The 14715-nt window shown below is 36.9% G+C and overlaps 1 protein-coding gene across 1 annotated transcript in view; it reads right to left on the bottom strand.

Moving 5' to 3' along the window:
* Nucleotides 1–14715, bottom strand: part of CERKL (ceramide kinase like) — a 52342-nt gene that overhangs the window by 3296 nt on the left and 34331 nt on the right. The window contains exons 4-11 of the mRNA XM_058809373.1: nt 14463–14526; nt 11686–11828; nt 5643–5717; nt 4419–4596; nt 4093–4161; nt 3746–3771; nt 3555–3663; nt 569–665 (exon numbers count right to left, since the gene is read on the bottom strand). Coding sequence (XP_058665356.1) covers nt 569–665; nt 3555–3663; nt 3746–3771; nt 4093–4161; nt 4419–4596; nt 5643–5717; nt 11686–11828; nt 14463–14526 — 761 coding nt within the window. The remainder of the gene's footprint in view (nt 1–568; nt 666–3554; nt 3664–3745; nt 3772–4092; nt 4162–4418; nt 4597–5642; nt 5718–11685; nt 11829–14462; nt 14527–14715) is intronic.

The following is a 14715-nucleotide window of genomic DNA, read 5'->3' as shown; positions in this document are numbered from 1 at the left end:
ACCAGTGTGCTTGGGCCATGCACTGGGGCTTTAGACAGCAATAAGATCTATGTTCGAATATCTCATTTTTCTCTTCCAAGACAGAATTATGACTACAATTTTGAAATACAGTTTTGCAAATATAACTAGATGGGATACATACCTGCTAAAAATCAATGCTCACAACTCACTGCTACCAGCAGAGCATGCCATGACCTGCTGAAATTACGAACTGTACCAATTTCTGACAGAGTTGTGTGATGCCCCCACAGTTCTGCATTTTTCATCTCTGCACTACACAAAATTCAGACACAGCATGCATTTCCTTATTGTGGTGGAAGGGCTTTACACCCATAAAACTATGGTACAACACAAACACAATTTAAACCACAACAGATGGACTGAAATAGGCTAATCTGTATTAGTCTAGTGATTTAAAAAAAGAAAAAAAAATCAGCTAAAAAGGGGCTAATGTATTCTGACAGGAAGCTAAGTCTCCTTACGAGGATGCTAACATTAACTCTTGCAGCTTGTCTACTTTCACGATTAACTGTTCTTTTCGTAATCGCCAGGAAAAAATTAACAGTACCTGATTTTTTGCAGTGGTGTATCTTTTCAGATGCTTTATAAACTCTGTTCGAGAAGTATTTTGTACAACAATAAGAGCCATGCTTCCATTGTTCAACCTGAAAAGCAGACCAAAAAGATAATTATCTTTCATCACTAGTTTGGAAGTACAGCAGGCTCTTCAATAGCCTACATTAGAAGGAAAAAATTTTAAAAGCCTACAAGAGTAAATTAATAGGATAGTCTCAATGGTTTTTCAAATATTTTTGCTGACCCCCACCCCATAGATCAATATAAATTATGCAGTGAAGTTATTCAGCATCAATATATTTATAGCATACATTGTAATAATAACTTGTAGTTCTTTATCAATAGACATAATTTGTTGAATACAATACATACAATCTAAGAAAAACTTGCTTTTCTACTTAATAGATGGTTTTTAAACATTAGGGATCACAAACTTCTCATTTTACTTTTCTCTCCAGCACCAAGTAACAGCTACCATAAGTGCTGTGAGGCAGAGCTGTACCCAGAAAACAGTGCCATCGTGCATGGGAGCCCCCCAGCACAGAGCCAGTGCAGATGGGCTCCCCCACCCCCCCACCAACACCCATGCTGCCCTAACCAAGGCTGCCATCTCCAACTCACACTCTCATAGCAGCTCTTGGTACAGCTCTATTTATACATTTCACAAAACAGTCATGTACTAGAGATTAAACAAGAAGAGCCCCCACAGTGCAGATGCTCTGTGGCTCTCAGTATCCAGTCTCCATGGGTATTTTAGCATCTCTGAGAACTGTGAGCCAGTATCAGTTCCCCCATTCCTTAATGGAATGTACTTGGGCACAGAAACTCACTGGAATATCCATGCAACCATGCCTAAGTCCCATCTGAGTTATAGGGACAGATCAGTGTTCAACAAGAATATCTGATGAACATGGCAATCCCTGCTGAGACTGCCTTCTGGAGAGAGCTGGTGTATTTCCTATCTTCTGCACTTATATACATACATATAATTATTTATTTATTCAGCAGCTATCTTAGGAAAATATCTTAAGAGTGTTTAAAAAAATGACTTCCAGCCTACCAGCCCTGAATGGGATAGTTCAGCTAGCCACTGAACAGGTGCATCAGGAAAGTTCTCAGACTATGGTAGCAGCACTATCTGGGAGGATAATTGTTACATAAACATCAAGCAAGTCACCTGGCACAGCAGTACTTTGCTGATTCAGGAAAGAGCGATGATGACATTTAAAAAGTTGCCTCCTTATCATATTTGTTTCAATAAAAGGGCACAGCAGACTACTGGGCATTCAGCACTAGGGCCTTTCATCTTTTGAAATGACTAAGAATTCTCATTAATTCTCTAAAAAGCCCATCTGCAGTGAAGCACAACACCTATGCTGTGAAAAAGACATCCCACAGGGCTCACAGAGCACAGACAGTTAAATGTATCTGGACACATTCCTGCAAATTTAGACCAGTGTCACTGGTGTCACAGGCAGCAGCCAAAGCTTGCACCCCACTTCAAATGTCTTCACACGGCAGAAACCTCGTGGGAAAAAAGGAGAGAGAAGAAACCTATGTGAGTTCCTTCCATAGTGGGTCTGGAATCTCTAACAACCAGTGCCATGTTTTTGTTTCCCATATTGGAAAGACTTACAGTCAATATGCTATTCACTATGACAAAGGAAACTCCTGTCTGAGTGTACCCTTCCTACTCTACCAGCTGACCACACTTCAAGATTATTTTTAAAAAGAGATGGAAGAACAAAGGGTATTCTTACACACACAAAAAATTAGGGAGATTCACTGAGCAGCTACACTGGGATGGAAACTGGCTTATTCAAACCTGCAAAAACTGCATGGAGATGTCACAAAATTTCCTGTCACTGAGAAATGGGGAAGAACAGATAGAAAGAGAAAGCAAAGCTAAAATTCTCATCAGAATTTCCCAACTGACTAGAAAATAAAAACACTAAATGCAGAACAAAGTTTCTAAGATGGGACAGCATCAGAGCACTATCTTGAGGACTGAGACTAGCGGGACCCCGGGAGCAAAGAAAACTTCTCATTAAGAGTTTAATCATAAATTATTTGGTGCTACATTGTTTCCAAGAAGTCAAATTCTACCAAATAGGCCAGTAATTTTGAAGAAAAATACCTCATCAATTCTTCTCTAATTTCAGCTAGTGACAATCTAATGAAAGAAAAGGGACTCATTCCATAAACTTCCCTGAGTGTTGAGGTTTTTCTGGTACACATTCATGCATGTTCACGTGAGTCTCTGCATTCTTTTTATGAGGGAGCATTTTGTACTTTGCCTACAACTACAAAGTCTGTACTTGCTATTCTGCTCAATTGCCAACTGGATACAACAAGTACAAATATTTACCACCTAAGAACTGCTTTGGTCAGCACAAAGCAGGCTCTCAACAAGGAGCTAAAGGCAAAATGAATCAATGTCAACAACCAAGTTACATACTCCTTTGCTTCCCCAAACCCTGCATGCAGAAGCTTCATTTCCCAAGTTCTGAAGGGAACTAAACAAAAAATAATAAGAAGAAAAAGACAAGTGTGAACTTTAGTCCTTAATAACATGAGAAAGACTCATATTTCATTTTTGCTGGCTTTAGAGCAGAAGACAAGGGCCACTTTTATATTTGAAAAAATAAAATTAAATCTAAGGGTGAAGTTTCCCCATAAAGCCAAATCCTATGACAGATGACTGCTCCATGACTACTACTTAAGTCAGACTTGCCAACTAATTTAATCACAGCAATTATCCACTCATAATTCTAGTTAGACTGCTTGACCTTATTTGCCTGATCCAAAAACTGATTACAATTCCTGGGATTATCGAGTCTGCTGCAGTCTCTGCTCCCTCCCCCAGTCCAGAGGGACTAGACTACCTAAACATAGGCTCATATTCTCGGAAAAGCCAAGGTCTTAAGGTAAGATGTCAGAATTTATAGACATGACTAATTCTCTAAACCCATACTGACCTCGTATTAGGTGCCAAGCCTCTTGGTGCCATTGAACACAGACAAGGGATTGCCATAATGCTCACATTCAGGAAGTGACCCTGAATTTTCTGCCATTGATCCTTGCTACCTAAATATAACAGAGTAACGCTATATTACTCCAGTTAATCAGCCATGGTTCAGTTTTAAAAATCCTAAAAGCAGAAACTCACCTTTTTTCGTTCTCTCTTTCTTCCTTCTAAAAGGGTGGAAGCATGTAGGTAAAAAAAAAAATTAAAGTCATTTGCACATTTAAGCAACACATAATTTATTAAAAAATAGCATATTAGTGGAACTGAAAAAATCAATAATACTGACTGGAAGACTGTCTTGTAACAAGATCCTCTATAACAGTCTACAGAAAACACTTTACAATATGTACAAGTTTGCAGTTGTCAAAATAAATACTTTTTAAGCTTATATCACCTGTTGCTTAAATTTGAACAAAGTAAAGAATCTGTACAATTTTATTCTTCTTCATTTCTGTAGCTTTGGAATTTCTTGAGTCAGTTTTACTTACCTGTCCTTCTCATGAGTGTCTTCCTGCAGAATTTGTAGAGGGAGAAATGATAATTCACATTCCTCTGGCCTAGAAAAGTAATGACATTTACTAGGATGTAAACAAGTATTCTGACTGTTAGACACACTTTTATCAAAGTTAAGATGGTTTTTAGGAGATTCTGAATGTATAGAATTTATCTCCTCTTTGACTTGTAAGATACATCACATCTGAGTTAAATCTGTCTGCAATTAAGATAAACTGCTCTCTGTCTTTATGAGATTTATTATTTCCATTTCCTCAAGAAAATAAGAAACACTAGAAAAACATGACATCTCTTGGCATACCTGAGATCTGCCAGGGTTTTGATGAAAGCAAAATCCTTCCTCTGGCTGGAGGGCATCCAGCGGTGCCTCTCTGCCAAAGCCAGCGTCCTCGCCCCAAACCCGAACATGGCCGAGAACCCAAAGCGCAGCAGCTTCCTTGGAGTGCTGAAGGTGCACACATCCACCACTTGGATGTGTCCTACAGGTGCACAGAGAGACAAGAGAAAAGAAAAATCTGTATTTCAAATGACACACAACTCACCATTTCTTTTTCATCTACGTTAGCTGGGGAAAAAACCTGTCCAGACACCTCTCTCTCAGAATCAAAACCAGAATCCATCTAGATAAAATTAAGACTCTATCAAAGTAGTAATTTCAGATGCTTGAAAATTTTAAAGCTATAGTAAAGCATTCAGCTACTTCATAAGGCTGCAAAGGGTCTGACTCTTAATTTTTTGCACATTTTCAACAAGTAGAATCAAGGAAAATGTAATATTGCTAATATTTGCATAAATCTCTGCAACTATTTCACCAAATAAATGTAATGACTGCACATTGTACTGGAGGATATAAGGGAACTCTTAAACATAGGTTTTAAATGTATTCATGTTTACAGTTATAAAATATAATTCTGTTCAAAATAGGATATATACATTTTTTCTTTAATAGACCCTGCATTCAGTGTCTCTGATTTTTAAAGAAAGAAAGATTTAGATTTTGCCTGTAAAGGGTTTTGTTTTATGACTTGAGAAATAGAGCAAAGGCTCTTCCACTGCAGACTGCAAGACCAAGAGAAGAGATACTCAAGAAGGACCTTAATCTTTTTTCTCTTTTTTTAATTTAAAATAAAATTGCTAAAGAAAGACTGCCTTGAGAGTAAAATTAACATTTTCTGACAAACTATTTGCTATTTCTAAGACCTAAAAATAAGGTTTGCACTAGCAACCTACTTTTCCCTTTCAGCATAATTACATTTTCACATTCAAAACCCATTTATTGTGCAGACCCAGTGGCAAATGATACAGTTTTTTCTATGAATAAAGCTTTCTTATAGAAACTGTTAGTAATTAAAGGAAATGCACCTGGAGCTAAAACCAGGATAGAATCATTTGGGTTTAAAAGTCTTAGAATATAGGTTACAGTGACACAGCAAAATGCAATGTCTTCACTGAGCAACTGGTTATGACAAACTTCTACACACTGCTTTATTATTTATAATATGGTAGTGAATGTAAAAATATTTACCCATTACAATGTGCAGTGCTGCTGTCACTGCATGTTTAATACCATAGAGTGTATGGGCCAAAATATTTGTAGTACCTGTAAAAGTGAAAAAAAAAACCTGCTGTAAAAAATCATGAGAGATAGAGAGTAACCAGTACAAATATACACAGCATTTTTAATTATGCATTTTATAAAAAATAAAGCCTGCCCATAAATTCTCTTGTTAACAGCAGAAATGCTGAATAGTATTAAATTAAAACCTTTAAAACTTCCAGAGGTCTATGAAATCTTCTCTGCAAATTCATTCATAAGTGCCATAAAAACTAAGCAGTGGGAGAAACAAGTTTCTCAAAATATTGCCTGCTTGGATTTTTTTAAAATCATCTCCTTAATCATCACCTCTTATATACCCAAGTGCTGTACTAAGGAACTGGAGACAGTTGATGCATTTGGGGAATATTTTAGGTTGGTAAAATAATACCAGACAGTGTAAAACTGTACATTTTTCAAGCCAAATGATATTTAATCTAGTCAAAGATAGCTGCTGTGCTTCTTGCAGGCTGCATTTTAGACTCCTGGAATAGTGAACAAAATTAATTACTGCACAACAGCTTCACAAGTAAGAACTCAATGACTGAAAAACAGGGCAGGCAGAATGTGACGTCTGACAAAGAGGGGACTTGCACTCAGTGCACCCAAACTGATCCTTCTCCCTTTTATTTGTCACTGCCTGGATGCTGGCAGCAGCCATTCTACCAGCACCAGAGAGAAGAGAAGAACAGAACTTGAAACAAGGGCGTGAATAAATCAGGTGGCAAATAGAAGAAATAGTCAAAACCCAGCAATGTCAGCGCTGAGTTGAAAAAGAGAGTGGAAAATCAGCTGTCAGTTTGCAAAAGAAAGAAGCAGAGTTCTGAAGGCCCACGACTGCTGATGATGGATATCTCAAGGCACTTTACCTGGGTAAGAAACATGAAGATATGTATGTAAATTTTGCCCTTCTGTTTTAATGCTTAGGACATAAAATACTATGCATCAGCTGACTTTTGAATATAAATTTATTTTTAAAATCATGAAGAAGGAGTACACCTAAATAGGTGTAGTTTAAAAAAAAATTCAAATTGATTTTTCTCACTTCTGGCATTAGCCAAGCAGCAAAAGAATTCACCTCTGGAAAAATAAAGGCCTGCCACCAAACAGGCAGAATATTGACTTCTTCATATCACTGATTAAGAGATGATTAAGAGATGAATAATTCAATAAAATTTTAATTAACAGAACAAAAATTACATGAGAACAGTTTAGAACCTAACATTCTCATATAAAAATGAGCTCACATATATTTTATAATAATTTTCTTGTTTCAATTATTTAATAATCTACAGCAGCAATGGACAAGTCTGGATGTTAAATTTGCCCTAAGTTTTATGGAAGATAAATACTTTCAAAAGTGAAAGATAGATACTTTCAAAAGTAGGGGAGAGAAGGGAAGAAAGGAAAAGACTACCACATGTCAAGCAACAGGCACTCAATATTTAAATCAGCACTTTAAACCATAATGTACCAGATTGAAAAATTTTGCTTCTCCCCAAATTCTGTTTTTATGTCATACAGAGTGTAGAAAAAATACTGAATTTGCAAAGACTGATGTACATAATTACAAAGCTCTAAGGCATCATGCCATTCATATTCGGGAATATATCTTTGATTTTTTCCAAAAATTTCTTTAAATAAAAATTTTAGTATAACAGGGAATCTCACAGATCACCTGTTACATCCTTAGTGCACCCTAGCCTCTGAAAGCAATTTAGAACTTTATGGAAAGCTGCCATAACATCAGAGAGAGGAGCTCTGTGTTCCTGCTGTATGAAGGAAGTGAGGTACATCTTTTAAGGTAACAGATACCCAAAACCTACAAAACCCCCTACATTTTACCTAAAAAGCAATTCTCCCCAGAATACTACAAGTATTTGCCCAACATTATTTCATGTTTGAATGACTTGACAATATTTCATGTTTGAATAACTTCATGTTTGATTTAACTTCCAGATCCAACTAGTTCTGCTTTGCCAGTGAAGGTAGCTAGAGATGTAATTAAAAAATACTCAAATATTTCCTTCAGTCAGTATTATACAGCTCTTATGAACCGTTATGAGTACCTCTCCAAAACAAAGGAAATCACAAATACAAGCAGCAGATTGTTACAAGTCAGGCACATCATGTTTACTTCCTGTGTGTCAAGACAGGGCAGTTGTTATTCTAAAAAAATGTTTCACTTCTCACTGAAGATCAAGCTAATTAAAGAGCACAAGGTGGAATATAGTTTGGAAGATCAAGCTTGGTATGAGTTTAAACTGCAATCCTGATTTAAGAGTAATTTATCAATGCAGATGGCAGCAAGATACCAAACAACCACAGCTGAAGTCGGTACCAATCTTCAAACTGACTTTAATGAGACCTAAATCTCATTCCTACTAAACAGGATAGGCACAAGTAATTGCATCCTTCTCTTAAATCTTTGGAGCTCATTAACATTTGCAGAAGTAAACAAAGCAAAATCCCACCCTTTCAGGACTCTGAGGAAGATGAAACAAGTTCTGTGTTCAAAAACAAAAGCACCACATCCATCCTTCCACAAGCTGAAGAACGAGGCCAAGCACAGTTTTGTGGGAGCAAGCACCATCATATTCTATAAAAACTCCACTTAGCACATGCCTAGCAGCAGCTTTAATCCCAATAATGACTGAATAATGTGCCTTGTTAACTAAGTCCTATACAAGCAGGATGCCAGACAAAATAATCCAAACCAAAACAAACAAGCAAACCCAAACATGCAGCCTATAAACAAGGTAGAAAAATATACAAAATTAAGGACCCAAGCCCTTCTTATTTAAATAGTGATTCAATAATGGTTTTAATGCCATTATTCAAACTCCCAAGTAATCTCTTTTCCCCTATGCAAGCTCAAGATATTATTTACCAATAACAACAGTTCCCCTGAACACTATCATGTTACTTCAGAACTAAAAGCCTTTGATGTCCATGACTTGCACTGCTCACACATTAGTAAGTCACATTTTTAGTTCTCACTTCAGCTACTCAATTTAATGTGAAAAGGTTTTATCCATACAATTCCACCATCTCTATCATTAGCATTTTTTACAGAAACAATGATTTTATTACTCCAAAATGAAATCCTGTTCAAAATATCAACCGATTTTCCTGACATTACAAACAACTTCCTACCACCTCCTTCCCACCAAAAGTGCAAAAGCATCTCAGTAAGAACAGAGTATCTGCAGGTCATGTAAAGCATGACTGATGAAGGTACCAAACAGAAATTGTAGAGAAAAAAATTGTCCTTGGAAGTGCAAGCACTTCTGCAGTACAATTAACTTAATTAACCAGACAACATGAATATTCATAAGGCTGTTAATGTCTCCCCCATCCAAACAGATAAATGTGATGTAATGACTTCCTAGTCAAGCATAGCTAAAATTCTGATGAAAACTGCACCAACATTTTGGTTCTTTGCCTGAAATATCACAGAAATTAACAGTCCCTCAGTGATATTTTATTTTCTGAATTAATTGGGAATTATGAATTTATTTATATGAACCCCTTTGGATCAAAAGGTTCGTAGGCATCAGATAAAGATTGTCTCTTGTTCTGTAACAACTGGATAGCTTTTTTAATGTCCTTCCACAGTTCCCCCTCCCCTTTCTCTGTTTCCCCCTCCATACAGTTTCTTAGCAGTAGTTCCCATAGCAACAAACACTCTTGCTAATGGCCAGCAGTACAACTGCAGGCTTCCCCACATCTCATCCATTTGATGTGGACCACAATAAGCCAGCTCAGTAGAGTATTTCAGTAAAAACATACTCCCCTCTGGACCTCTCTCTTCAGGAGGTAAATTGTTTCAAAAGCATCTTCTTCCCATCAAGAGGACTGAAAGTTCAAAATGCTGTCTTAGGTACTTATTATGGAGACTAAAACCAGATTTTAAACCACCCACATAATACTATCCTGTAATTCAGTTGTTGATTCTACTTGGCTGGAAATTCCTAATAATTTTGTACAATGGATTTCTGGTGGGGAAAAAAATGTTAACTGACCAGAGTTGCATCCTCATGAGAACAAGTATCATAATTACCTGTTTCCTAACTGAGCACCTCATGGAATATGGAAATCAAACAAACAACAGATTGTTTTTAAGAACCTATTAGGAGTTTCTCACAATATCATTTTATGAACTGTTCTGATCCTCTTTCACAAAATCTATGCCATTCTGTGTAAGAAACCCTACGGAATTCTTTTGGGTTTACAAGTCCTTTCTGATCACAACATATCTGCCCTAAAGTGAGGAGAGAAAGCACCACTGAGAGGCACAGTGACCCACACACAACATGGAGTCAGGGGCTGCAGAGATTCTGTCTCAGCACCCTTGAGATATTCACAGGAACTGAGCTGGTAAGTGATGGCCCAACTCAAATTCATTACCTTCATGTCTTTGACATTGCTGTCTCTTTTACCAAGGGCTTTTAACCTCAGAGAAAGCTAATGTAGTCTTGCTCCTTAAGAAGAAACTAATGGTCCTTTTATGTGTGGAAACCAAATCAAAGCATTTAAAAATCTGCTGGCTCGGTTCAAAGTGACATGCCCCTTTTTTCTGTAGAAAACTCAAAACAGTGATTTCCTGTTTTACTGGCTGTAGGAATGTTGTCCTTACCAGTTAAAAACATCTGAGGAACTATGTCAAGTAGTCTTAGCACACATTCATGCAAAAACACCTCTCTTCTTTTCAAGAGAAGTGATTCATATAGCAGTCCAGAATCAACCCTGACTGTACTGATTTGTGCTGCTTTTGGCTGGGGTAGAGTTAACTTTCTCCCCAGTGGCTGCTATGGGCTGTGTTCTGGATTTGTGCTGAACACAAGGTGGATAATACAGAGATGTTTTTGTTATTGCTGAGCAGAGCCTACACAGAGACAAGGCCATTTCTTCTTTTTGCTCTGCCATGCTGGTGAGAAGTTGGGGGTGCCTGGGAAGGTGAGAGGAGACACAGCCAGGACAGGTGAGCCCAGCTGACCAAAGGGATATTCCAGACATATGACACCATGCTCAGTAATAAAAGGGGGGAAGGGTGGGACATTTGAAGTGATGGCATTTGTCTTCCCAAGCCAGTGTTACGTGTGATGGGGGCCCTGCTCTCCTGGAGATGGCTGAACACATGGGAAGCAGGGAATGAATTCCTTGTTTTGCATTGCTAGTGTAAGCAGCTTTCCCTTTTCCTATTAAATTGTCTTTATCTCAACCCAAGAGTTTTTCAGCTTTTACCCTTCTAATTCTCCCCTGATCCAAGAGGTGGGGCAGTGATCAAACAGCTGTGTGGGGCTGGGCTTAAACCACAACAGCTCTTGCTAAAGCCTTCCTGCTGGGCACAGCTACACCCCAAGGAGGGCCAATACAAACACTGAGGAGAAGGGACACACAAACCCCCCAACACAAACAAAACCACACCACCAGATACAAGTTAATAAAAGAGCAAGATGACTTTTTAAGAGAGACAGATTTTCATGTCTGTAAAGGAGAAAGTCGTTTTTGCACCCAATATTTTTTTTTACTATAAGGCACACAATGTATTCCTGAGACACCATTTTAAAATAGACCCTAACCATGAATCCAACTGAGAAGAAAACTAGATATGCAAATAAGGAAAATCTAGAAAATAAAGTTTTCACTTGGTATAATTTCTGTCGGGAAATAAGACTGAAACTTGATCTTGTATGGATTAGCTGAAAATTATTTTAGTTTTATTCTTTCTCAGCTTCTTCCTTCAGGCAAAGAGCTCATCTGTGCCATTACTATAAATTATCATTACAATTTAAAATCAAGTCATTTGTAATCAATATAAATGACCAATTTAGGACATTTATTCAATAGCTCCCTTACATAACTGAAGCTTTAGCATCAATAACTGCCTTTAGTAGCCATAACTGTAAAACATGCCAGAGGGACTAAAACCAGATGACTAACAAAATGTAACAGTACCTTTCATTCTCACCTGCTGGTATTACTCCAAGAGGAACTGGTGCTCTGACAGGCTTTGACACATATTCTGTGTCTTTCCCAGCATCTATCTGGGCTCTGAGCAGTAGCCCATGAGCAACTTCACTGACAGATCCATCTCCACCAACACAAACCACCCTATTACAAAACAAAAATGCCAAACAGTTTAAAACAAACTCTTTCATAGCTGAACAAACAAGTGGAAGGCAGCTACCCACACCATATACATAATGGTATTTCAAAAAGCTAAAAACATTCTTTCTTTAACAACAAGCTTGGGTTTCATTGTCAGATCAGTAAATGTTACTTGATGCTCCTTAAGCATTCTTATTTCTGCTTTCTGTCTCAGTAGGAGTAAATACACTTAAAAACTGACAAAGTTTTTCTTACCTTACCGCACATCATGCACATAAACTGATCAGATGGAAGAAGCAAACACATGTTTAAGTGCCTCAGTGGAAAAGCTCTTTGCATCTTTCAATGCTGACCCATACAAACATTCCAATGTCTTTTAATTGCCCTTACAATAACAACTCACCAAATATTGCAATAAAAGAAAAAAACACTTGAAAACAGCTATTTTCCTACACTATGCAGGCAGTTGAGGGATTTAGCAAAGTATAAAATCCTGGTGCCAGCAATCCTTTGCACAAAGGTACTTAATCACTGCTTCTGGAGCACATAATTAAACTCCCACCTGCTGTGGCTATAGAGAGCAACGCATTTGTCTCTAAAAGCTCTGTTACAGCAAACCTTTTTTTCCTTGTTTTTGTTTATTTAAGTACATATTACAGTGATTCTCCAAGTTAGTAAACATATTTTAATGATAAGAATAGTAATAATACATTCCAAGCATTTATGACAGAAACATCAGAGTTACTTTGGGAGCAATTCGCCTAAATTATATTCTTTTCAAATATCTGTATGAATGCAGTTGTGAAACTGTACCAAATGATTCAGCCAGGTAAAACTGGTCAGATCTTTATAAGAAAACACTCATTATGTTATTAATGGTATCAAATACTTAAATTCAATTACCTCATCACCTTTCACATTTTCCTTCAGTTTCTATTATTATTTCCAAGCCAATTTTTAATCTCTAATTTTTAGGAATATTTCCTCTATCTAGCTAAACACTGCCACATTAAATTAAAAAAAAAAAACAATATATAGCTGGAAGAATAGAAAATAAAAGTTTGAGGCACATTTTCTTCCTGCTTGCAATCAGGAGCCTTTGCCTTTCTTTTGACTCATTTTTTGTTTATTCCCAGGCTTAAAATTCTCTGTCACAGTAGCAAAACCAGTTAATCTTTGAAGTCTGAAAAACTGTATACCTTCTTGTATACAAGAAGGACTTGTGTGGATTGTCTTCTAGCTATTAAAACTTTTGAAAACAGATATATTTTCCTCTGATTTTGGAGTGCTGTGTAGAGAGAGTCCAAGGAATAACATGAGAATGCTGCTAATTTTGTTTTTTACTATTTTAGCATTAATCATCAAGAGTTGCATTTTTGCATTTTGGAAATAGAGATACCAGCAGGCACCTGGGATTCCAAAGCCAATCAGCGAGAGCCTGCTATGCATAAAGAGTAGAAAGTCTTGAGCCAACAAATTTTACTTAGACCTTGAAGAAGAAAGAGAAAAAGAAACATCTTTCTGAGAAAAAGAAACATCTATTTAACCATCAGATGCAACTTTATTAATCAACTATTCACTAAGGACTGACTAACCCAGGCTACTCTAAATATTCTTGATACTTTAGGCTCCTGCCTAGGGAAGAAATGTATGTATTGTCTATTTCTTTTTCTGTTCAGATAGGAAAACCCAGCTGAGACAGCAGCATCACAAATGCAGCCTCTCTATTTGTCACCAAAGCTCAGCCACAAGTCAGGGGCAAAAAGCCAAATTAACAAAGTGCCTCAATTTTCAGTGTCCCTAAAAAAAATGTGGATAGCAAAAAAAATTTAGAGGGTATAAGACATCTGCCTGTGGTTTTTCAAAATAGAATGGTGACTAGGGAAATCAGAGAAATTATAAATACAAACAAACAGCTTTGACAAAGAATTAACACATAGGAGTGTCACTTTCAGAAAGCACTGAGATATAAACTTCCAGTTTTCTACTGCAAATCATAAACTTCAGTTTACCTCATATGCTGTTGACATGGAAGGAATCATAACTTTCCTAGTGAGAAAATCAAGCTCAGAAATTGCATTGCTAGATTGTTTCCATACTGCAATGAATTAAAAAAAACATGTTGTCTTGTCATTTCTACATTTTTGGATCTCAAAAAAAAAAAGGATAGCAAAAAAGGTAGAGGCACATATGCCTGTGGTCTTTCAGAAGGGTTCCAGCTTGGATCTGGTTACTGGAGAAAGCCTTATAGGGGAAGTTCTCAGTGTCTACCCAAAGATCAAAGATGAAACAATTCAAATATGACTCAGTGTAGAAGATACTTGTGAAAGAAGATACAATCCAGGCTTCGTCTTCTTTATCTTTGTATTCTTACAAATACAGAGACTGAAACCCTCATGAAGCATATTTTCAGAGAGCTTTATGTACATTTACCATTATTTATGAATCCAAGATGCATTTCTATTGTCAGTAATTAATAAACACCAAAGTGTTTAATGAGAACTGAATTTCCCAGGTTTCATATATATGAGAAACAGTGTAACTTTTTAAATACCCACTGACATAGTTTTTATTGGAATACAAATAAAAAACAACCTGATGAGATTTACCAACCTTCATAGTCACTAACCAACTTACCCATCAAATGCCTGCAGTTCACATTCTTTAAGTACTGAGAGAGCATGTCCTTCATATTCGGTTACTGTGGAAAACGTCAATTAGCAGCAGATTAGATAATTTAAAATTATTTTGTCCATCCAACATAAGGAACACAGAGTAATTTGATTCAGATTATTTTTAAGTCATTAATGCATTAAAAGGATAGAAGTTATATTTTACAGTTATGCTAGCTAAAAGGCCAAACACTAAATTACAGCTGCTATCAGATACA

This window comes from Ammospiza caudacuta, chromosome 8, assembly GCF_027887145.1.
Source record: "Ammospiza caudacuta isolate bAmmCau1 chromosome 8, bAmmCau1.pri, whole genome shotgun sequence".
In the NCBI taxonomy this organism is placed as follows: Eukaryota; Metazoa; Chordata; class Aves; order Passeriformes; family Passerellidae; genus Ammospiza; species Ammospiza caudacuta.
Note: the sequence above shows the minus strand (reverse complement) of the source record. Positions and strands in the feature narration are given on the sequence as shown.